The sequence below is a fragment of the Lycorma delicatula genome, chromosome 5, assembly GCF_047948215.1.
Source record: "Lycorma delicatula isolate Av1 chromosome 5, ASM4794821v1, whole genome shotgun sequence".
Classification (NCBI taxonomy): Eukaryota; Metazoa; Arthropoda; class Insecta; order Hemiptera; family Fulgoridae; genus Lycorma; species Lycorma delicatula.
Window position 1 is genome coordinate 58,753,190 of NC_134459.1, and position 27,410 is coordinate 58,780,599.

At 30.1% G+C, this 27,410-nt stretch overlaps 1 protein-coding gene across 2 annotated transcripts in view; it reads right to left on the reverse strand.

Annotated features, from left to right (window-relative positions):
* LOC142324986 (cilia- and flagella-associated protein 43) overlaps window positions 1–27,410 on the reverse strand; it is a 109,983-nt gene that overhangs the window by 40,040 nt on the left and 42,533 nt on the right. For both annotated transcript variants that reach the window (XM_075366198.1, XM_075366197.1), the window contains exons 8-13: window positions 26,833–27,078; window positions 24,753–25,070; window positions 22,276–22,535; window positions 20,015–20,109; window positions 8,754–8,875; window positions 2,349–2,579 (exon numbers count right to left, since the gene is read on the reverse strand). In XM_075366198.1, the coding sequence (XP_075222313.1) occupies window positions 2,349–2,579; window positions 8,754–8,875; window positions 20,015–20,109; window positions 22,276–22,535; window positions 24,753–25,070; window positions 26,833–27,078 (1,272 nt within the window). The remainder of the gene's footprint in view (window positions 1–2,348; window positions 2,580–8,753; window positions 8,876–20,014; window positions 20,110–22,275; window positions 22,536–24,752; window positions 25,071–26,832; window positions 27,079–27,410) is intronic.

Below are 27,410 nucleotides of genomic sequence, written 5' to 3' on the forward strand. Positions count from 1 at the left end.
AATAAATATTATATACATTAAAAAAATAATCACAAAAGCAGTAATATAATAGCAGTAGTATATAATATATATATAGCAGTAATAAATAAGGCATATGCAGCTACTGTTACCATTAACACAGGCTAATAAAACAACTCACTACACTTTACATATCATTAAAAATCTACTATTTTATAGGTATAATCAAACAGGTATAACATTTTATTATGAAAAATATAAATACTTTGATTACATATGTTAATTCAACTGTGCAATTGTAACAACTCTACTAATATACTGAGAAAATACTGGTGTATTATTTATCAAATAATAAATAACATGATATATTTTCAATAAAGAACTTGGCACATATAGTTAGCCAAATACAGCTAATAAAAAATTAATTTAAAAAAATTGAAAAATTTTATACCTTAGCTGGATTATACCAGTCAACTTACACCATCATTTTTAAAGTTAATTTAAGAACTGAGAAAGTTAATATTAGAACCGAGATTATTTTATAAAATTAAATTTTATTTATTCCACTGAATGACCTTGTGAATAATAGAACTATATTTAAAATATAGTTAATAAAATAAATGTAGTTTTTAAAATAAAACTATATCAGAAGTCAACAAAATTTCATTTACGTTGTATGAATTTACATGACTGCAATCTATTTAGGAACAATAAACAGAAATTATTTAAAAATATTAATCCAAAAAGATATAATCTACAAAAATTGTTTTTAATTTCAAACCGAAACAAATTTATTAAATAATCTTATGGCACAATACTTTCGGTTGCTGTTGCAACTAACTTCATCAATTAGTACTGCAATTGATCTCATCCACATATATAATTACTAGTTTTTATAATAATTCAAGTCAAATGCTTTTTGATATAGTTTGAATTCTGCCCAATTAAAAAAGACTATCAGCAATAACAACAGTTGATACAAAGAGTAAGATGAGCAGCAGCACCAATCGCTGAAGATGTCCACTGAAGTTACTGAATTTTTTATTTAAAATTTGGTTAAGTTTTTGTCATTATAAAAGAAAGATATTTTTTCAATAGAAAAAAATCTTTTTAAATTTTTTGTAAATATCTTATCTAACCCTTATAAAAATATGTTAAATTAAAATCTTAAAATGAAAATTGGTGATAAACTCAAGGGTGTAGAAATCAATATAAAAAGATCTGATATAGACACCACATAACTTCCTTATACGCCTGTTAAATAACACATACATATTTTTTACTGCACTTCATTTAAACTTATTTCATTCGAAAGTGAGATATGATCTTCCAATTCTTTATAAAGAATTCCATTATATTTTTTTCAAATTTTTGGTTATTGAAATATTTATCTAATTTTTTTTTAGTCACAGGTTAATAATTATTAATAAATCAAATATTTAAATTAAAAAAAGTTGAAAAAAAGGAAATGAAGCAGGATTCGAACCGATGTGCTGTTGTAACATCCAAATATTTTAATTAAAATTTTATTTGGCTATAACTCTGGAACCAATGAAAATAAGTACTACTTATGATATATTGTTGAAAAACTCTCAATGAGAGCTTATTACTGCAGAAAAAACCCAAAATCCAAATTATTTTGGATTTTGAGCTTTTTTGCACACTTTTGGTCCAGTCAATAGCAATCAAAAAGGGAGGTGCACAACAGTCCTAAATCCAAAATTTAGACATTCTACAGCTAATCATTTTTGAGTTATGCAAGATACAATACATACGTACATACAGATGTTACGTCGAGATTAGACAAAATGGATTCAGGGATGATCAAAATGGATATTTCCATTGAAATTTGAAAACCGAAATTTTTAGCGATCACAATACATCCTTTACTTTGTACAAGGAAGTAAAAAAATTACTGTTAAATTTGAACCAATACTAAAATGAAGATTCGGGGAAAACTCAAGGATGTAGAAATCAATACAAACACCAGATTACTGCTAAATTTGAACCACACATTAGGAGTACAAATATACATACATCAAATATAATTGTCAAATGTTAATGTTAAACAAATTTTCCAGGAGAAAGTACAGTAGTAGGTTTGATTTGTTATTAGAACTAAATCATTCTGTATTGCTTCAATTCCAACCCATCATGGATAATAATAATAATAATACTGTCTTTTATGTCCTTGTTGTACAACTACAAATAATAACATGCATTCCTTATGGAATATGTATAAGTTTGTATACATGTTCCATAAGATGCAAAAGATAAAAAGATGTTTATCTTTTTATCAATAAATAAATTTTATTAAAATATTAATATATAATCTATTATAACTATTTGTAAGCTGTAAGCCAACTAGTTAGTAAATAATAAAAAAAAACCTTAATCAGACGTGTCTTATTAGACATTTTATTCCAAAATTGTTCAATAATCAATTCAGACATTGTATCACAATCATGAATTATCTTTTCATAGCCCTCTTTTACTTGTGCTCGTTCAATTTCACCAGCTCTTGTTTTGTTTTGTTCTCTTTTGGTATCCAACTCAAATTCAGAAATTTCTATTTGTTCATCTTCAGGAAGCATTAAATTCTCATTTAATAATTTTACCAGCTGTAAAATTAAAACTACTAAAATAAATTAGATTTTATTTTCATCAGTTTATTTGTAAGTGTAATTAAAATGATACAAAAACAATTTTGAAACCATTATTAATCACTATTTACTACATACCTTTCTATTATACATTATTATCTACTGTAATTTTTTATATTACCAATAATATTCGTTTATCACAATTTATACCATAAGATCATTAGTTAAAACAAAAAAGAAACCTGCATGTTAATGTTATTAACACAGGTCAGTAAAAACTGTGTTTAATTAGTATAATGATGAATAAATTACAACAGGCTCAAGAACAAAAATACAAAGATTTTAAATTTATAAAAAACATTTCCAACCAGCTTTTACTTACATACTTCTGCTGGCATTTATAGGTCAAACTATATATGAGAGAGAAAAGTGAACAACAATTCTTACTGTCCCATGTATTAAGCCCCCATCTGCATAAGCTGATTAAACACAAAAAAAACCATTAAAAATTGGGATGGCCACAACTGATCTCTAAAAAAGGCAAAACTGAAAAAATGAAAGGTACTTTTTTGCCAGTCAGTAAACCAAAGTTGAAAGAAAGGAAACCATTCCTGCTTTTTTTTTTCCCTGCCTTAATAAAAAGCAAGTATTTATAACAGTTTGTATTATAATTATAGAAATTTTTTGCTATTAATTTTGAGTTTGTAAAAAAAAAGCTTTATAAAAAAGCTTAATTTACATTTTCAACGTAATAGGATTATTTGGAGCTGTAATCAAAATATCATTTTGCAGACAATTGTCCGACTCAGCATAAAATTAAGAAAAAAAATTGTTTATTTAATAATGAATTTGATATTAAAAGAATCAGAATTTTTTTGTTTTCCTACTTGAGTTTTTACTATTTGAATTGTTTAAGTAATGCTAATACTTATGGAAACATTAATATTTACAACTATTTTTGAAACCATTTATATGCATATAAATCTCATACAGGCTATTTATAGCTATATACTTATGTATCCATTATGTGTCATAAGTTATTTAATCATTCAAACATCACAATTGTATGTAAAATGAATTATTGTTATATAATAAAAGTTCTTCAAATAAAGAACTGTTAAAAATTTTAATTTATTTTTTTTTAATTTTTGGGTTTTATGATTTTTTTTTGTGACACTTTTTCTGATTATATTTAAATTTGATGGATTTTGCACAGAAAAAAACAACAGTAAACTACTCTGTTACTTGTATACAATAGATATTATTACAACAGCAATGAGGGGAATTAACTATGTAGACCAGATGATGAAATATTTACACTTAAAAGCATAAAATAATTAAAAAAAAAAAAAAACAAAGTATTCCATCTGATAATTTCAAAAATCCCATCCAAATTATCACTTTATGAGTTTAAATTTAATGTTATAAAATGACTGGTTCTTCCATGTTATAATCCTAAAATTACTTTATTACTCAATTTATTACTGTCAAAAACATTCATATCAAAACATTCTCAAAAGAAAGTTGAAATACAAAAATGTTTCAGCAATATTTAAAAAATAAAAGAGAAAGGATATGACATTTTTATAACCTATGTCCAAATATCCTTTTGGTAAGAACTATGTTTTCAAATGTTATTTTTAGGTGAGTAACAAACACAAGCCTGCGATGGTTGGTTTTTTAATTTTCGATCATTGCTTCTTATATATTTTTACAGCTTTGAATCTGAAAATAATCTTTATTTTTTCCATCACATCAGGATTTTTCACAAATCGCAAATTTCAAAATTTGTAAAAAGTGGAAAAATTGCAAAAATGTGATACAATAAAATACATATAAAACTTTTTTTTTGTAATAAATTAATGTAATAAATTCACTTTTTTGGCTTATACTATGTATTCTTATAGATAAACAGTTGAGTGGTCTGAAGAGGATGGTTGGAGGGGGGGCCTAATTTCTAATATAATGCATTTTTAAATTAATTATTTTTATTTATTTAATTAATTTTTATGAGATATGTCATGCTTTTGGAAACACTCCCCATCTTCACCTGCCCTTAATGATGAAGTATGTAAAATACTTTCATTTCACGTGTCGAAGTTTCTTTAGACGGCTTATACTCTACATTGCACTTTTCTTTCTATGTTCTCTATACGGTTCATCTCGGTGCAACATCCAGCAATAGTCTGCCATAATTATAGTAGACCATTTTTCTTAATACCTCTTTTCCATTTCTATCATGTCCTGATGAAATCCCTCACCCATCTTTTCGCTAACGGCACCCAGATTTTTATGAAAATAGTCCACTTGTGAATTTAGGAAGTGAATCTTCAAGCTCACGGAACAGCCTAAATTTTTGTACTGAAACATGCTCTCAACAGGCTCACCAGGCTTTTTCTGCAACTTCCAACTGTTTCTCAAAATTACCATCTTTAAGAAGTTTTCTAATAAAGACACCCTCTTTTAGATTGAAGGTTGATAAGACTGTAAATTTGTTACAGATGTATTTAAAACATTTATCTTCTTTTGGTAAGGCAGAAAATTTCTTTTGGTAAATCAAAAATTGCTTCATCCAGCCTAACTTGATATGCAGAGATGGAAGGAGAACTTTATTCAAATCTATGAGAGCTTTTCAGAACACATTTTTGGTTCCAGGTTCTAAGAAGCTCCTTTTGGACAATTTTTCCTTATCCAATGATTTTTCTCTGTCTCTGCCATCCCATTCACACAAAAAGGAAGGAACTTTGTGTATCCTCCTAGTTGTCCTAGGAGCATCGATATTATTTTGAGATCGCTGCACATAATTCGCTTATGATTGTTGTATTAATTTTATCAAGAACGAATTCCAAATTATCATAACCCTCTTTTAAATGGACAGAATGTCCAACTGGTATTGATGGATACGTATTCACATAGTAAAGAAGGACAACTTTGAGGCTTTTTTTGGACGAATCTATTAAGTCTCCAATCGGTACTTTCATACGGAAAGTTGGTAATATCCAAAATTTATGTACACATATGTTGGCATGTTTGAAGCTTAATTTATGAATGGATTACTGATTTTGATGAAATTTTTTTCAGAGACTTGTGCATATGGGGCAATTTGTTTGTAAACTTTCGGGGTCAATATCTCCAGGGGGTGGGATGGGTAGTTTTTGAAGTCAATTTTCTAAAAAAATAATTTAAACGTTCCGCTTTACTTTTACTTATGGAATAATTTACTTACCTTCAATGGTAATTAAATAAACATGATTAAAAATAATAAAGAATCAGGATATGTGAAACAAACATTATTTACAACCGCAAAGTATAAGAAAAAATTTCCTAAACAGTTTCGGAAGGCAATTTTGTTATGATTTAGTAGAATGTAACATAAAGTAGAAAAAAAATCACCTCCACCAAAAATGAGGAATGGAGTTCCCAAAAAAAAAAAAAAAATTAGACAAAGGGTGCTGAAAGGTAAATCTTTATTTTTAAGAAATTTTTTATACGATACAAAAAAGCGAAAAATTGTCAGAAATCTGTTTCCAGCATGAATGGGTGAAGCTCAGGCACAAAATAATTAAAAAATTTTTTTTAGAAAATAAATTATTAAGAATTATAAGGATTTTAACCTTTGTAAAACGAGAAGAAAACAGGGACTGATAGAAAAGGAGATAGGATTGCATTCATATTTTTGAAATGATATACAACCTGTAGAATTTCTTTCCATATTTAACTTTTACAATAGTGAAGATTTCGCTTAAATCGGATCAACAGTTCTTAATTCACAGAATAGTAAACAATAAAGAAAACAAAAATTAAAAATTGGTAAAATCTTAAGCAAATAAAAGAAAACAATTAACATTGTTAAACATTTTGATGTAAAGATAGAGACTTTTAATACATATATTTCAATATTTAAAAAAAAAAAACTGTCTCAGATTTAGGAGAGTTTTACTTGTTTAAAACAAGATCTTACTAAGAGACACAAAATTTCTTTATAACAAAGAACCTTAGTGATTTTTTTCTTTTTATTCTCTTCCTTAAGGAATATTTTTGATGAAAAGCAGTATGACCATTAACCTCTTCCACTGAAGAGGTTTATATAATGAAATAATAATGCTACAGAAAAAAAGGATTATTAGCTTTTGTCTGTTTTCGCTTAACTTTTTTAAAAATAAAATATTTAATTTTTTGAAGTATGCATTATTATGCAGTGTAAAAATAAACAGTAATCCTGGTATATGATGTAATAACACAGATTATAACTTATTAATAATTTATCTTGAATTAAATAAAAAAAGACGTACAGTAAATTCTAAAAAAATTAACTTTTTTTGCACATACACTTCAGATTATAAATTACTCACAAAAGACAAAGCGCCTTTTGTAAGAATAAGAAATTTCATGCCAGACGTAATAAGAAAAATAAGTTTCTTCCATAGAAGAACATATTTCCAACATAGTTGCAGCGTTCAAGTCCTAGTAAAGGCAGTTTACTTTTATACGGATCTGAATACTTGATTGTGGATACTGATGTTCTTTGGTGGTTGGGCTTCAATTAACCACACATATCTCAGGAATGGTTGAACTGAGATTGTAGAAGACTACACTTCATTTACACTCATACATATCATCCTCATTCATCCTCTAAAGTAATACCTGAATGGTAATTCCCAGAGGCTAAACAGGAAAAAGGAAGAAAAAGACCAACAGAGCTTACTATTGGATATATAACCTGTACTTATAGTTAGGTAACCTGTACTTAGGTTGGACTTTACTATCTTAAAGTTAAAATTTGTTCATGATCATTTCTTTCTAATTCTAATGTTATAAATGATTCTTTTCACATAGTTGCCTATAAGTATTTCATAGCACTTTTCAACAAAAAAAAATCAGTGCATGTCACTGAGACCAATTTTTTTATAACATTACAATCAAAATCAAAAATTTATTATTAGTATTTTGTACAAGTGCAGTTCTCAATTTTTTCATTTGTGCCCAAATAGGGAGAACTTTGTGTATCCCTATTTGGGCTACACTGTAATTGAAAACAAATTTTCAACCAAATTATTTTGAACTTTTTCATTGTTGTATCAGAGGATTATGAATGTAAAAATCAAAACTATATATATATATACATATAAATTTAGTAAAATCAATTCTGCCTTTATTGTAGTCCATATCTTCCTCTGTACTAATTAAATTAAAAACTATAAGTACAACTCAGCAATCCACCACAGTACAGAATCTAAGAATATATTATTTCTTCATTTGTACATCAAAAGTATTTTTATGTATTTTCTCTCATTGTCAATTGATCAAAAATTAAAAACTTTACAATTACACATTAAAGATTAAAATTATTGCATATATAGTGTAAAATATGCAAAGACTAAAATTAAATATTAAAAATGAAACATTCTTATAACATCAATTTTTTTTAAATTTCCTATACATTCTAGGCACTACTGTATGTAGTGGCTGGCCACAGGCAAGTATAGGAAATTGAAAAAAAATTTGATAAAATATTTTACTGCACATTTTATACTATATATGCGATAATTTTAATTTTTAATGTATAATTTTTTGATCTGTAATTTTAAAATTAATAATTTTTTGATCAACTGACGAGGGGAAACCCTCAAAAGCGCTTTTAATGTACAAATGAAGAAGTAATAATAAGGTAAGAAATATTATTAGATTCTGTACTGTGGTGGATTGCTGAGTTTTACTTTTAGTCTTTAATACACATGCGCATGCACACACACACACACACACACACACACACACACACAAGGGAGTGTTGATAAAGTATTGAAATTTTTTAACCGTTAAACATTAAAAAAATTTAATTTAGCAGATGTTCTACCTCAAAATATATTTTACATTACAATCACCACCAAGGATCAACTTAGAAATATTGTACAGAAAGGGTGGAATTATGACATATAACTTTAAAGAGCATTAAAAAAACAAATTTTTTGGTATAAAACAACTTTGGGCTATAACAACCCTAACAAAAATTACAAAGAGAAGTCTCACAAAGAAAGGAGTGTTGAATTATCAAAGAAAATTACTTTGCTAATCTTCAATAAATTATCTTACTTTTTTTTCTAACCAACATAGATAGATTCCAATCTACACTTCAGTAATAATAAGCAGTTTAAAAGGGCTGAACATATAAGTATGAAAAATAATAATGAGTACCCTAATTTTAATGTCCTCAAATGTTTGTTTTATCAACTTTGTTTTATTTTCATATTTCTTTTGTTCCAAAGCAATTTTTTTGTCCTCTTCATATTTTAGCCATGTATTTTGTTGGCTACCATCTACAAAAAAAGAAAGAAAAAAGAACAAGATCATGAACAAATCTCTTGCCAAAATGCTTTAAAAAAGTTTATAACTATAAATAATTAAATCACACTAAATTAGTTTTATCATTCACATTCTACACGGACAACTTTATTTAACAGAATATTACAACAATGAATTATATCATAAGAAAACTGATGTCCTGTCAATATAATAATCGCTAGTCAACAAGTTTGTCTGTAATCATACATGGCGTTTTCATCTAATTTTGGGGTGCTGAATTCAAAAATGTTAAATTAGTATTTATGTAATATGTTATACTTTCTTTTTAGATACATATGATTTAGATATATAATTTATTTACCAGTAAATGCATAATATTACTGTGAAATTAATATTTAAAAAAAATTACTATTTATGTATCGTCATTTAAAATTTGTTTAAATCAGCTAAAGTTTATTTGTTCAAATGCATATAAACTGAAATATATTAATACAATTTTAAAATAATAGTTTATAAAAGTCTAAATCATTGTCTTTAAAATAACATTTTTTAAAAGTTTAATTCATTGGAACCATTAAGTTTTAAAAAATGTTGACAAACTTTTTCGCTTGTATGATGTTTAAACAGTTTTTCTAAGTAAAAACCAGCAATAATCACCCATCATTCCAGGATCCCATCTTCCTTGGTAACAATGCCCCATGGTCAGAATATCCTGAACGAAATGCTCTCCTTGCTCATCGTTGACAGAGCTGAAATTTTCGGAAAAAAGTCTAGCTACGAGTGCAAGAAATGAATTTTTAATTAGAATACATCTTAAATGTTTGTAGTTTTCTAACAGATTGTTAACCAAAAAAACATAGTTTTCATCTTTTCTAAAAAACCATCAACAACTTCAAAAAATTGAGTCCTTATGTAGTTGCTTGATTTGTGGACCAATAAATACACCTTCCTTGAGCTTACTATCACTCAATTTTGGAAAAATTATTTTTAAATGATTAAAATTTTGGTCCACCTTTTCCTAGTTCCTTTACAAGATTTTTCGTCAGAATTTTATGTGAAGTGGCGGCAGTATGATTTTACCAGTCAATTAATGATAAATGCTTTACATTTTTTCACCAGCCACAAAGTTCTACCACAATGGTCAGTTCTTTACTTGGTAATGACTTTTTGAATCACAGCTATCCCAAACACAAAAAAAACAATAATATTTTGTAAACAAAGAAGTTAACACAACAACTTTCAGATCACTGCAAACTTGCCACACATGCTCTTTGTGTTTTACTGCTTCTAATATTGATGCAATAGTTTCATACGTTTCTTTCATCGACTGCGTGAGCTAATGGAATGGATGGCTGTTTGTTACCATTATACAGTAAACTGCTTTCATGCTAACTTTAGAAGAGTCAATAAAAAAGATGCCATTCTTCAGGAATATGCTGAATTACAAGCTCTTTCATCAGACTATCAACATCAGTACAAACACACAATGAATTTTTCATAATGAAATAAGTTGAAAGAGTTTTATTTTGTGTTCTAAATGTAGTAACTTTTGTGTTTTCTGCTAAAAAATTTTACTGTTGTATAGTCAGCTTAGAAGTTCAGCTTGCTGTATTGATAAATTTAAATCACGAAATAAATCAATTTAATGTTGAATTAAATGAGGAGATTTCTCATTAGATACGGGAAGAAATTCTTCAACATCTTTTTCATCATTTGCTTCACTCCTCTCTCCTCTCTGTATGATATTGGCTTTGGAGCTGAGGATAACATCTGCATACTTAAAGAATTTTATGTTTTAGATTGAAAATACAAATATATTGTCCTTCAAAAATAGCAGTCTGTGAAGTAGTCTTAAGGTTCACACCAAACCATCGGTACATCAAATGGCATGGTTTGTTATTTCCCCCTTCAACCATTCAATTAAGAGTTATTGAGTACAATATGCAAATTGAGTAGTATATGCAACATGAAGAGCCCAGATTTTATCTTCATCCAAGAGGGCACAATCAAAATAAAATTTATAAGCTGTTTTTATCAATTCAGATATAATCTTTCTTTGAGATTTAGCATAAATTTACTACAGACATAACAATAATTGTCTGGATGATTTGAATATCCACAAACTTTTCCAGAAGCCATGTTGGAGCAAATAATGAGAAAAATCACTTTTTTATTATAAAGAATTGATGAAAATATAGCAAGACACTAATAACTCTGAGAAACACTACACCACATTATAGACAAGTGAAACTAGAATGAATAAATTTTAAGCTTTGTAGCAGGCAATAACAGATGTCTGTATGACATCATACAGACATGTTTGTACATGTCTACTTCTCATGATACAGTAATATATATATAGATATATATACTTTTATTTTTCTTTATTCAGCATATATGTATATTGTTTAAAAGTAAAAACTATTCTTAATTGTAACCAGTAGTTAATCAAAATGTGTTTATTAAAAATAAATTTTACAACTTTACGATTTATGCAAAACCATTACATGGTAACACAATTTCACTAGTATATTTGAAATTGGCACCCAAATTACAGTGAGAAAAGTTGTGTAACATGTTAGACACAAATTTTGTGTTGGCTAGTGTAATTACATTATTTTCAGTTGTGTACTCTTTACATGAAGACTAATGTTACATTTTATATATTTTTAATGACAATTTTGATTGAATGTTATGTACTCAATTTCACTAAAATTTATTTGATATAACCAACTAAAATTTTGATTTTAATTTTTCTTATTTACAAAATTAAGTAATAATTAATTTTAAGTAATATTAACTAATTAATAATTACTTAAAAGTTACGTAATAATTAAAATTAATCTGTATAAGTAATTTAATGGGACATATGTAATCTGTATAATATAAGTAATCTATGTCAATATAATATATGCAAGTTAGGGCACAGTGTTTAGGATTGGACTTTTCTGCAAAATAACCTTAAAAAAGTCAGATTGAATCTCTACAAGATACACCTGGATACATCTGGAACAAATAGGAGAAATTTGTCCAGTGAACTGATTTTAAATGAACTTCATTTATCACATTATACCTCATCATCTCACTATATTACATCTAGAGTTACAACTAAGGGACCTAGTCCCATCACAGATGGTTTCTTGACAGTCAACCATGAAGGGGTTTTTAAGGCATACTTCACCAATTGAACCAAGCAACACCAGATTTCAGAGAAGGTAGCTCTCAGGTACGATGGGCTGCCATTTAGAAGATAACATGCAATCGGAAGCATTGGAATGCCCTAACACCAAACACACGAACAAGAACAATACAAAATCCAAAATCAAACTGAAGCAAATCACCTACATTTCTACACACAATGTAAACTCATTTATGCAACTAAAAATAATAACCGATCAAATGGATCAAAACAAAATTCTTATTGTGGGTCTATAGGAAATAAACACCAACCAGGACACCATGGAATCTGAAGAATAAAATCTCTACAAAAGAATACCTCAGAAGAGAGTGATGAAAAATGTCCCACATTTTGGAACAGGATTTTGATCAGCCTCAAAATAATAACGCTGAACAAAAATTCAAGTCTCAATCCCCAAGAATCTCAACACTCACCCTAAAAACATCTAATAAAATCTACACTAACAAATGCCCACGCCCTCACTAATAACAAAACATATCTCCAAAAGATTGTAAAGAAAAAGAAAGATCTGTAACCTAATAGACCAGGCCATAAGTGACATCCCCCAAAAATAACATTAAACAACTCATTGGAGACTTCAACACTCAATGAGGTAGAGAAAGAAGATACTGCGACATCCTTGGAGAATGGCTCGCCCAAAACAGAATAAATGAAAACAGACAGAAACTAATCGCTCTCTGCAGAAACCAAAATGAATCTCAAAATACACATATTTCAAGAGAAAAACCTCCAAAACACTTAACTTGGAAACACCCTGACTATATTAAAAGGGAATAGCAACTAGTGATCAGATCTTTATGGACAATCACCACAAACAAGGAGATTTACGATGTAAAAGTCCTCCGAGAAGTAAACACAGGCTCAGATCACTACATAGTCAAAATTAAACTCACTAGCTAAAGGATGCAACAAAACCAAATCCCTAAAACTAAAAGAAAAATTGACCCTATCCAACTAATCAAAAATGAAAATTACTAAAATGTAACTGAAAAAATAGCAATCATGGATAAACTCAAAGACCTAATCAACAACCTTAAACAAATCACAGAAGAATTTGCCCCAATTAAATCCCAAAAAAAAAACATAAATGACAGAACAGCAAATGCGATGAAACAGTGTAGAAGAGACACAAGCCCAAAAATCAAAAACATCCTTCCAAAATCTAGTAAAACAAAGAAACAACCTGATTCCTAATGAAAATAAAAAGGCAAACCATAATTTTTTTATTCCTGAGTGCACAATAAGGCATTGTTATCAGCGCCTAGACAAAATGATTAAAGTAAACGATAAAATATTAACAATTAAATATTAAAACAATGTAAAATGCCTACGTGTTATGCTAAGTGCATAATAAAACCAAAATAATAACATTAAAAATGTAACATAAAACATCAAAATTCCCATACGTCAAAATACAAAAATATATTATAATTTTAATCAAAATTTGATCCACATGCACGGCCTTAAGAAATGGAAAGACATTAGATATCATTGATACATTGTTTCCTAAGCTATTACGGGTGTTAGTCTTAGTTTAAACTTCCGATGCAATTCCACAAAACAGACTCAGTCCACAAGGATGTGGTAAACACCATTAGTTGGTATTCGCAGGGAACACAGATGGGTGCATCAGTCTGATTCATGAGGTTTCTTATTAGTAAGTTTAGTGTGCTCTATTTGCAAATGGGAAATAATAATAACTTCCTCTCAATGGTTATTCCTGCATGAGTAGCTCCACAGTATTCTTAACTGGACAAGTTTATTGTTGATGGCAGCATTCCATTCCCTTTGCCACTCATCATGAACCACCCACTTCAGAAAACAAACCTATATCAAAACAATGTGATTAGTTGCAAAAAGGCAGCAAACCTCTTTTTCCGCATGATTATTACCTGAAATTCCAATATGACTAGAAATCCAGCAGAAGCTCATGGTTGTGTTGTGGTGAGTCATTTCAAAGATAAAGAGATTAAACATCACAGACAACAAGATGTCTGGAGTACATGTCAGTAATCATCTGCAAGGCAATCATGGAATGTTAGGCAACATATATTTAAGTCCTTGTGTAGCATAAACTCCACAACAAAAGAACTGGTGATGCTGGGAAGGCCAAACATGTGTGTTCTGTTGGTAATCACAACAGCATAACCCACAGAATTATCATGTTTAGAACCGTCTGTATAAACTATAGCATGAGGATACACACTATGTGTAATATTAAAAAATTTTTCTTATAAGATAACCAGATTCATGTCCTTTTTTTGATATCAACTGAGACTAGCAGAGCAGCAGATCTTAGCTATTCCTCATATCAATTAATATGCTGATTGGAGAGTTCAACGTCAAAGGTATTTGTTGCGCTTTAATGCGAGCAAAATAGGAACACATTTATCATTTGGTTTCTTCTGTTCCAAAGAGATGGCTCACCACTGTCCACTAGTAGACTTACAACATGGCTTGAACAAAATGCATCTGTATGGATAAATGGGCATCTGCAGGCCTCAATGCAGTTCGTATAAGACTGCATTGAGTAGCTTTACATTGATGACCCATGTGGATGAATAAGAACGGACAAGAGCTCTGTAGAAGTGCAACATGCTTACTCAATCAGCTCCCCTATAAGTATTATGATAGAACTCTCAACACATCTAGCATTTTTAAACATTTTACCTTTTTGCATGCAGTTTGTAAAGTATTTATTGCTACGGCAAACAAGGTAACCCTTACATTATTTCCATTTTTTAGTATAAAATTTTAGAATATTGTCATTCCAACTCAAACTTAAAGGATCAACAAGAGAGAAAACCCCTGTTAAGTGCAAGGATTACCTTGTACACCCCATTTATGAAGTTTACTTAGGATTCCTCTTCTCCAAGCCGTCATATGCTGTTTGCATATCGAAAAATACAGCAACAAGGCATTGGCAAAATAGGAAGGCGTTTACAATGACAGATTCAAGAGCAACTACATGATTGATAGAAGATCTACATTGGTGGAAACCGCATTGTTTAGGGGAAATTAGGGTGTCTTTTTTTCAAGGTATTTTGCTCTATTTTGCACAGAGTACTGGTCAGGGAGATAGGACCATAACTTGAGGGGCATGATTTATCTTTGCCATGTTTCAGTACAGGAATCACCAGTGCTTAACACTAAGAATCTGGAAAACCTATCAGAAAATATGTTATTATAAATACACAAAAGGTGTCGTAATGTAGTATCCGAAAGGTGTGATAATATACTAAGTCTGGTATTATCATTTCAGGGAGAAGTGTAACAGTAATTATTCAAAGCATACCTTAGCTCATCAGAAGAAAAAAGGTATGTTTAATCCATTTCATAAGGCTCCAATCACAATCAGAATATTTTCTGCCTGCAACTTTTACCTTATTAACAGCATAATGTAAGTGAAACTGAAGAGAAACCAGTTGCTTTCCAGTCCAATTGACTCACATATGGCCTGAACTTTTCCCCAAACAACTGTTGATGGAGTTGTCTGAGAAATGGTATCAATATAATTCAGTCATGATTTCTGTTTAGCACACCAAAACACTCATCGGCATATAGAAAATGAATAAATAAAATTTAACTCCATCTGTAATGTTTCTTGTTTCCTCACCACTACCTAAATCTACAGCTGACAAAGTTGGTCGAAGTCTCTTATAACTCCCAGGTTTTTTTGGTTTTTCAAGAGAACCAACAACCACCAAAGAAATATTGACAGAAATATCCTTATTGGGATTGACATATGGTTCCCATGAGTACTGGCGATGTAATGGACAATTCCAGCAGAGTGCGCGCATACTGTAGCTAGGGTTTTATACAACTGGGATCCCCTCATGCCCAGAGAACATTGTTTGAAATACTATGTACAGACATCCACCCATCAACACAATAGTTTCCACCTTGGATTATGGTTGCGTTTCATAAGGTGTTGCAACACCACTGAATGTAAGTGTAAGAAGGAACAGTTTATGATGTTGCTGTGTAATAATATATGTTGTAAATTGCATAGTGTAAGTGTACAGTGTAAACAGTTTAGCAACTCAGTGTGTAGTAGGAAGAAAGGTTGCAGAGGCTAGAAATGTGGGGACACAAATCCCCAAAGTCTTAAACAGTAAGATTCCCCATCGGAGCAACACCATAAAGGCACACTGAAATCGACAGAAGAGGAATTCAACAAATTATAGTTGAGAAACTACCACAAAACCTTTAAAAATCCACTTCAAAAGTACAAACCCCAACTCATGGTTTTCATGAAGGATGAAAACTATATCTGCCCCGTAACAATAAAGACAATGTGGAAATGCTAGCTAAATATTTCAACAAACTCCTAAACTGTAAAGAACTGACAGAACTCCTAAACTTCAACACCAGCACCTCAATAATACCACCGGAAAACATCAACTTTCCAATAATAAAAAAAGTCTACCAAGCACTGGGTGAGATGAAGAATTACAAAGTGGCAGGAGAAGATCAAACATTTGTAGAGATCTGGAAACATGGAGCAAGACCAGCTAAAACTGCCCTTCATCAACTGCTCGTCAACATCTGAATCAAAGAAGAACTACCAGAACACTGGACGACAGCCCTGCCAAGGCATTTGAATCGGTGGCATCCTGACTGAGGCCTGGCTGATAACTGTGAGATGTAATCAGTTAAGAGGGTCTAAAGACAATCTCTGGTAAAGCCCCTCCGGGCTCGGAACGAAAGAGGTGGTATGGCGAACGGAATTACCACAAGGTGGGTGGTTTTCCTCTATGGGATTGGGAAGAGCCTTTCCTCTATGGGATTGGGAAGAGCCTAACAACTAGTTCAACACGCAATGCTAGTGAAGAAGGCATGTACGCGTGTTTATGTACGCTCTGATAATTTGTTTTTCAAATTACATTATTCGATAGCTACTTTATAGTTTGTTTAATAATTAGTGATACTACAGTTAGATTTTATTGGTTTTGTTGTTATTCAGAGTTTTTGTTATTATATTATTAGTTATTTTCATATATTAAATGCATAGGTGGCCTAACAGGCTACCTAGGTTAGCTTGGTGGGTGGTTTGATAACTACTCTCGTGGGGGTGTAATTACGGTTTCTTCTGGTTTGTTAAGTTTGTGACATTTACTTATTTTTAATTTTATCATAATTAGTGTTTGTTTTAGTGGTAGTTGTCATTGCCAACCATCATGTTTAGACGTAAGTGGCTTGCTATTGGCCGATTGTTTTTCATTAGTCTATAAACAAGCTTATTGGCCGACGCTGTTTATGTTCGTTTTGTTTACATTGCTTTGCAAACAAAAATTTATATTTGTATTTTCTTCATGTTATTTAAGTGTAAATATCAGATACTGAGGGGAAGAGAGGGGGTAGGCGCAGTAAGCTTCCCAAGACTATTGCGGAGGATGGGCTCGGCGACTCCTCCGCCTCTTCTGAGGAGGATGAGTGGGGTTAGGAATATTATTAATGAATTTAACGTGGCAGCTGGGAAGGTCTCAGGGTCGGCTGCATTAGTTCAAGTCTTTGACGAGATGTATGCGAAATTGATGCAATTTCTTGAAACCCCAAAGACTACCTTCTCAACGGTGAGGAGACAGGTTCTACTCATAATTAAGTCTATTTTTGTTGCTCCTGCTGGTAAGTACAAAAAGTTGGTTAAGGAAGTTATGTTGAAGGAAACTTGTTTCAGTCTCTGTTCCGGTTCCACAACCAGTGTAGTATCAGTGAAAAAGTTACGCCGAGATGTTGAAAGAGAAAAGGGACGCCAGTCTGTCCTGAAAACCGTCTCAAGGAAGGTGTAACTGAGAAGACCCTGAGAAGACTCAAAAGATCGACAAATTTCAAATCATCCTTTGTCAGATGAGGCCGCTTGGGCTTTCCCGCTTTCTGTTTCTGTTTATGTTTTTTTTGTTGTGTTACATTTGTTTTGTATTCATGTTTTTTTTTATGTTTGTTGTTCTTTTATTCTTTGTTATTGTGTGCTGAACTCAACTCTTGACTTCTTGGGTAGGTAATAGATTTTAGTTCTTTATTTTTGTTATTCAGTCTTGTTTGGGACGTAGTTTAGGTGTGTTTTATTTTCTTTTCTTGAGAGTTCTTAATGATAGTAGTATACCGATGAGAATGTCACATGTGGCATCCTGACTGAGACATGTGACATTCCTGACAGAAGGGGTGGCGTGGTGACTGAAATTACCACATGGAGAGTGTCTTATCTTGCAGACTACAGTCTTTTCCCTAATAACTACAGAGGAACCTCACTTCTCGACACTACATAAAAAATTCTTTCAAAAATAATCCTCAACAGGATCAGTTTACAAATCGAGAAAGAAGTAGCAGAATACCAGGGAGGTTTCAGACCCTGGAGAAGCTGTTCAGACCAAATCATAAATCTCAAGCTAATAATGGATTACAACAGAAAAAGAAACAAACATGATGATGATGTTTGTTTTCAAAAAAACATACGATTGCATCCACAGAGAATCCCTACTAAAAATTCTATGACACCTCTGACTACATCCCTAATTAATAAACATGATAAAACTGACCCTCACAAACACTAAGGAAAATGTGAAATTCAGAGGTGAACTTTTGGAACCATTTGAGATGAAAACAAGACTGCACCAGACGATGGACTCTCATCACTACTTTTCAAGTGCACTCTAGAAATGGTAATGAGGGAATGGTTAAAAAAATACCCTCCAGAAATAAAAATAGGCCAAAAAATCAAAACAAACTGCCTGGATTTCACTGATGACTTGGTACTGCTAACAAACGATACAACGAACCTAATACACAAATATTAGAACTTCAAGACATTGCAAATAAAATTGGCCTCAAAATATCACTTGAAAAGACAGAAATTATGCATCAAAAACTAACACACTTAAAAGAAGTAGACATAAACAGAAATAAAATCAAAACAGTAACTTTTTTAAACCAAATTTAAATACCTTGGAGAACATAACAAACAACCTAAACGAAAAAAAAACCTCAATACAAACAAGAACAAAACAAACTATCTAAAGCACAAAAGTTAACCTGGTACACCTGCAGTAAAAATTGTCTATTCATAAACGCAAAAATAAGACACTACAATATAGTTATAAAACCAGAAGCCACATATGCAGCAGAAACACTCTTCCATCTGAATGAACAATCAAAGACCGACAAACTCCAGAAAAATAAAAGAATAAGTGAAAAAACCTGCATCAATAAAAAGTACTCGAAAGATGGGCAGTGATGGATCGGCCCAACAAAGTCTTGTACAAAGAGAAACCCATTACTGATACCATGAGTGAAAGGAGACTAGGATTCTTTGAACGCATCATGAGGATGAAAAATTTAACACTTCTGAAACAGCTGGTACAGAACAATCTTGACTTGAAAAACACAAGACAGGATGCAGCTGGACCAGAGAAATAAGAAAGGATCTATAGGAAATTGGCCTTACACCAGAAGACACCACAGACAAGACAAAATTAAACAAAAAAATCAAGGACAAAAACACTCGCTTCATATTCTCTTCAAAGAGACAGATAATGGATTGACTAAAGTAAATCTATGTAGTCATAAAAGATGAAAAGAAATAAATATGAAAGTTATTTTTAGTTGTCATTTAGAAATTGAAATTTTTCAAGCTTAAGATGAAGACACTGACTTTTATTTTAAAATTAGAATAAGACAGACCCCATTTATTTGGGAGAGAAATAATACCTTAACTTACGATTTATCCAACCTATAACTTTCAGTTATAATTTTATAATACCTATCTATGGAAGGATTTTGTCATACTGAGAGAATGTACAAAACTATTTATCTGAAAATATCTTTAGTTCTAATTAAATAGCAATTATTGAATAAATTGTTGAAACATTAATTAAAATTAGAGTAGTCAATAACCTAAAGTGTGTGCGTGTGTGCACTCGCATGTGTGTTAAACGAATTTTAAACCTTTACATACCGATTGGAAAGATGCTCAACATTTGAAAGCCAAGTATATCATCATCACTGTCTTCCTGGGAGATTATATTAGTTTCAGCATACTCAGATAAACCCCTAAAAATAATTAAGTATATAATAATTAAGTGATAATAAAAATTATTATACAAATTAAATTTGTTCTTCTTGGTGATTTATTTTAGTATATACTTTTATTTTGATTTGAAATCCGTTATGTTTTTACTGAGTAATTACTCTTTTTTTGAGAAATAAAATGCACACACAGTCACTATCCTGAATACAAAAAAATAATTGATTATACAAACAAATATTTATTCCTAAATATTAACAGTAAACAAATATAATATAAAGCTAGATTGACATTTTTTTATTTAATTGTTAAAACTAATCCAACATATTTATTTTTTATTTAAAAGAGAACTCCATTTCACTGACTAAATATAGTACAGTACTGTAACAGGCTGTCTGACCATGGAATAGTTATTACATCCATATGCCAAGTAAAAATACACCTACTTCACTTTTCAAACTTTTGAATTTAGTAGTTTTCTACTCGCTTGTCTATTACAAAAACCTCTAATAATACTAAACCTCTAATAATACTATCATTTTTTAAAATAATCCTGTGAAGACTTTTTCTACTGTGTTTGTAACAAAAGAAAATCATTACTGAAAATTTTTACTGATTTTTTTTCTACCATACCCAATAACAGAATTGTCATTGATGACTAAAATGAACATTTTTCAATCTAATGTAATGATTTATTAAGTCTCTGGATCAAGATATACTAGAAAATATCAAACAAGTGTACAAGAGAATGGAATTGAAAAGTCATTTTTTTTAACAAAATCAGATTTGTTATCATCGCCTGTAAAAAAAAAAATATGAGATATAAATACAATATCTAATAGAATAACAAAAATTAAAACAAAATAAAAATTTTTAAGTTTTTACAAACAAACTAAAGTATTAAAAACAAAGACAAAATAAAAAACTAAAATGTTAGACACAAAAACATAAAACTTCGGTAAAACTAGATCTAAAAAACTATTAAAAGATATGTAAAAAATATTAGCACTCTGGAGAAATAAAAACACCTGGTCCAAAACATCTTTATTATTGCCCAGGATTTGACAAAAATTCCTGGGCAATTTAAAGTTACGACACAAGGCCACATTCCACAAGAATGTGGCGCACAGTCAAGCGGTAGTTGTATTGTATACATACTGGTGTGTTTGCTGCTGACATCAGATACCCATGAGTAGCTCTCGTACATCCTATCCATAATCGGCAGAGGACCACCACTTTCTCACGACAAATTTTCCTGTTTGAGGAGTCCCATGACAAGACAGAACTTTAAATGTGCCGGAGTGTTACCTACTGTAACCGTCCAGTCATCTTGTCACTTTGTGCAAAGGGTGAGTTTGAAACAGTTAATAAAATCGAATGTAGTAACGCGGGTAATGAAGCATAGTTGACTACTTGCGTCATTAGCAGCGGAATCTGCACGTTCATTGCCCGGAAACCCCACGTGGCTAGGAATCCAGGAGAAACTCACTTCTGTGCTGCGATGGTTCGACTCGGCGATTGCTCTGTATATTTTGGTGACTATAGGATGTCTGGAATAAAAATCCTCTAAAGCTGAAGAGCACTACACAGGTCGCTACAAATAAGGATATGACGGTACTTAAGGTTAATGATATTCAAAGCCTTATTTATAGTGTACAGTTAAGTAGTAAAGACACTCATAATACCAGATAGACTAATCATATAGCTTCAGTCATTAACAATAAATGGGCATCCAACGGTATCGTTCTGTTCAATCCAATCGTGTATGCTACTGCGTCTGAGTTTGTTTTGTTGAGAATAAGATGAAACATTTGTTGAAAGAAAATAGGCGGCGTTGATTTTCTTATTTTATATCATGAGGTCAAACATAAAATTTATAAGGTTGATGCTCTACAGAAGATATAAACACTGATAGATTGGAAAAATAGGTGCGTCAACATTCATAAGGTGCAGTAAACGTCGGGTGTGAATACTTAAAGGTACAGTATAACGTGGACGGTCCTCAAATCTCCGAAAATAAGTCTTAATTGAAGAAGATATGAGAAAATTATTATTTTTCTCTACTAGAGAAAATTACAATTATAAATCTGACTATAAAGATGCACATTTCTGATTTTGTAATTTTTGATAATTTGGATACCAGTCACAAAAGATTCAAATAACTTAAAATACTATTTGATAAAAATACTTACAATATTTTGTAACAAACAAGAGTTGAATCGATGCCGATAACAACTAAATATCGGCCAGAAAGACTCATAGCTACATCCTGAATACCATGATTCAAACAGTGAAGAGCAAGAACTCTACCAATCATATTTTCTGTTGCAACTGAATAAAGGACAACTACACCGGCCCAGCCATATGTATAATAGTGATTTTCATCACCAGAAATATTAAACTTTCTAACTCCATGGCCGCTAACATAGTCAGTGAATGAAACTACCTCATCCTGCAAAAATTAATTATAGAAATTAAAAATTTGGAACAAACTGCTTGTATCAGCTGTTATTATTTCTCATAAATAATATTGATTAACCTTTTTATATGTTTTTTTATACTGGGTTTGTACCTGGGAATTATACCTCGCTATGTTTTGTATTTTATAAGTACTTTATACTTAAACCCACCAGGTTGGTCTAGTGGTGAATGCATTTTTCCAAATCAGCTGATTTAGAAGTCGAGAGTTCCAGCGTTCAAGTCCTAGTAAAGGCAGTTACTTTTATATGGATTTGAATACTAGAATGTGGATACCGGTGTTCTTTGGTGGTTGGATTTCAATTAACCACATATCTCAGGATCAGTCAAACTGAGACTGTACACGACTACACTTCATTTACACTCATACATATATCATCCTTTGAAGTAATACTTGAACGGTAATTCCCAGAGGCTAAACAGGAAAAAAGTACTTTATTCTTTGTACTTTATTTGAGTAAGTATCATCATAAAGGGTGTCATGAGGAAGAAACATTTTAATGTAAACAATAAGTAAAAAATTCCTAGGTTCCTTAAAAAAAAGCTGTATAAAAAAACAAATCTAATTTTTTTTTTTAAATAAGAAAAATAAAAATGTAACTATTTGTATGTTTATATCAATAGTAATTCTTTTTCAATTCTGAACCAACTGTTGGCAAAAGTTGGAAATCTGTAAACAGATTTCAGATCATGCAAACAGAATTATTTTGCTACTTGTAGTGTTCACAAACAACTATTTGTAATAGCCATTATTACTTAAAAATGAAAAGAATAAGGTTATGCAAATTAACTATCTTTTCTGCAATCAATTGAACAATATGGATCTCTTAATAATATGAACTATCAGATAGTGAAGCGTAAAAGATATTAAGGTAAACTACATAGTTTATTTTAATGCTTCTTAGGACATATGGTAGAAGAATTAGAATTTTGTTGACAATTTAATTGGATTGTTCAGTAGAAGGATAAAGGAGAAAATTGGAAACTACAAAAGGATGCAGGAGAATATTTTTGATAGCGATGGATGGAGAAAGCAGTGGCAAATGGGACTAGCCACAAATGGGTCACCAGATGATATCTTAAATTACTTTGTTATTTAACACTTTTGATGTTTTAATAATCTTTTTTTTACTATATTATTAAGGTATGGTTGAACAAATTGAAATTGTTTATTTTAATAAATAATTACAGTTTACAAGCATTTTAAAGGTTGTTCTGAATATTACATGGCACTAATTAAAAAAAAAAATCATGTTTGTAATACCTTTTATTACCTTAATTTTTTTTAACAAAAGTTAATTTTTAGAGAAAAGTGTTATAATTGAAAATAATAGATGAAATTTACTTTTAAAATATATTTTCTTGTGCAATAAGTATTTTACATAAGATAAATAAATAAATATTGTAAGAATTATGCAGAATAAAAAATTGCAATTTTTTTTTAATATATGAAATTTATGATTGATTAATAAAAAAAAGAAATTAACCAGAGAAATAGAAGTTTGTCTATTTGGTCTTATAACTGATTTGTGATAGGGAACTGAAATGAGAAGATAATAATTACAATAATTTTTTTTTTTGGATGTCTGTTCCAAAAAATACTAAATACTCCACCATATCAAGCTTATTAGGAAAAGTGAGGAGTGAAGTGATTGCCTTCTTTCAATATTGTCTTCTTCAACAAGTGAAATATATTGTTGGACACATGTACCTCAAGCTCATTAATTAAATTACATTAGAATGTATATCTTATTTAACCATTCCAACCACTAGTTGGACGCTGTATCTTCAGACTTCAAGGAGAGTTACCATTCTCACACAGCTACATCAAGAGAAGTAGCTACCCAATCAGTTACTGGCTGTCCTGGTAGACAAAGTTAAGGGTGATACACTGAGATTATTAGATCACTGACCCAGCTCTATTTTCTATCTACAGAAAAAGGTATTGCAGATAGGAGAAATGGAAAAGTAAGTAGATGATCAACACACAAAGATATGCCCCTAGCTATTTTGAGGTATGCAGATAAGAATGTAATAACTAATTGCTTGATAGTAAAAGAAGAAAATCAAGAAGAAAACTGATTAATGAGCAAATTAACTAATTAATAAGTGAATTAATCTAGCTGTTGAAAAGCAAAAGTTCACTGTAATAATATTAATAAAAATGTAATTAAACAAATGTTAAACATACCTGCTCAAAGTTATAATTAAGAGTGTATAAATGAGAAGAACCTTGTACAACAATCTTAAAACGACCTTCTCCAAGAGGTTCAAAATCAACAATATTTGACTCAAGTGTTATTTTACGTATAATTTTTAGTGATATGGTGAGAAACAGTAAGTCATTACCCGCAAATGGATTATGTGGATTACTCTGAATTAAAATAATTATTTCTGGTGAAATAGAGCTTTTGCCACTTTTGCTATCATTGTAACAATACTTTATACGTAAAACAACTTCTTTTATTTCTAAATAATGTAAAACCTGAGTGTCTTCACCATAGAGCCCCTGAAAGAAAAAAAAACACAATAAATCTTTAATCTTTAAAAAACAATTTAGTAAATCTTTAAAAAATACACTCATGACAAAGTTTAAATATAATTAGACAATTTTTAAGTAGAAAATTATATTTAATTACATATAAAGGATCAATAAAATTGAAAAAAGGGGCTAAATATCAAGCAGTCTGCCCTCTGTGTAAAACTTTCTGTTTTTTATTCCACATTGCATGACAAATATTTAAATTAACACTTTTTCTTTCAATTTTTGAAAAAATACATAACATTAAATGTTTTGAGAATGATTTTAAATTGTGGAAAATTGTACTGCCCTTACCTTTAAAATACTTATTTTGGATAAAAAAAAAAAGGAAAAGGTTACTCTTAGAAGTAAGTGGTCTTACGAAGTATTGATCAACAACAACCAAGAGAGAAATGTGCATAAACTAAGATGTGTGTTTGTCTTATAAACGTTTTAGCACACTAAAAGATATAAAAAAGTTTTATTTTACTGAAAACCATTTTAAAAAAGATTAAAAAAGAAATATTCTAGATTACAGACTTTATGTGATATTAAATCATTATAAACTTTCCTGGAATCATTGATTCTATCTTATTTTATTGAAATAAATTTCAAGGTCATCATTTTTCCACAGGATTAGTGATGACTGCAGCCACAAATCATTCCTGTTTGTTTGTTTCTTCTTCTTTGATCGCTTTGTTAATAAAATTCTTCCTATTACAGATATCAGTGTCATCTGTCATATGAACTTTTTCCATGAACTTTTGCCCTTAGGTGCGTTATATTAAAATAGTGCATTCTATGAACTTTGGTAAACCTATTTATTTCATATATCTTTATAATTATCTATCTATCTAAATTTCTTTTATAAACTGTCAACCTAAAACTGATTATTTCGTAAATAAATAGTGAATAACTAATTGGTAACCGATTTTAAAGATGTTCAAATAATTACTTAATAAGCTGCTTTCATAAATTGATCATCATCCAGCTTAGACATTATCCTGAATTAAAAATAATTGAGCCTATTTTTTTGCAAATTTTATAAATACAGTAGCCATTCCATGAGAGCCAATGGTTAATCAGTAAACCTAAGAACTTCATTATGGATTACTGTTCATTAAAATTATAACATTAACATTACTATGTGGTATATTACAACTAAAAAAATAAGTTCGATTTATTTTCATTTATTGCTAAATTATACTGAATATTTTGAGTATCTAATTGTACATTTATGAAACTTATCTATTCTTAACATTTTCACGTTAGCAATGGTTTATACTGGTGCATCATCTGCATAAAGTAGTACTCCACTCAAAATAATTACTGAAAGTAGCTTAATATTTTGGAACACTTTTTCTATTTTTATTTCTATTTTTCCTTTTCTTTTCTGTTTTTATTATATCTTTACTCACTGTTTCCTATCTGTGATATATGATTTGAATCAACTATTGGCTACACCTGTTATATTTATTTCTCTAATTTTTTATTGAAGGATTTCAAGTCACTCAATCAAAAGCTTTATTTAGATTAAAAAATGATGGCATTTTCTTTTTTCCTAAATTCATTACATCATCTTCTCAATCTAAGTTAAATTAAACTCTTTGCAAATTTTCCTTAGTGTAGTGAAAAATAAGATATGAAATTGCATAAGGAAAAATAAAACATGAGCCAAATTGAGGATGTCACCTTTATTTTTTTAGTTTAGTATATATATTATCTTATAATTAATAAATTATATAAATACCTTTAAAACAAATATTTTCCCAGTTTTACACGCTGCGGCTACAAATACACGCCCACTTCTTTCAAAATAAATATGATCAATTTCATCATTGCACAAATAGAGATTGGCAAGAACTTTAGGTGTGGATTTAAATTTATTTATTCCAACAATTGTAATGGAACCATTTACAAGGCCAACTGCAACTAATGGTTTGAAAGGATGACAATCCATTGACAATGATTCATCATCAAGCACAATACTTCCAATCTGAAAAGAAAAATAAAACTATTTTTAATTAAATAAAAATGTATTTTACTGATGACTGTACAGAGAAGAGATATTACTTATAATCCAAATAGTGTGACAAGATTTCTGTTTATTCTATTGGATGATCCAAAAATCAGAATAGTTGAAGTCTAAGTGTATAATTACCCTTATGTGGTACTAAATGAATGGTCATAAAATACCAAACTAAGATAAAAAAAATGTATAATGTGTTTAATAAATATTAAACTGATGTGATAAATATTGCAATGTGAACTTAATTTTTCTAGTCAAATTTTCTACATACTGAGAACAACCTTTTCATACCTTGTGCA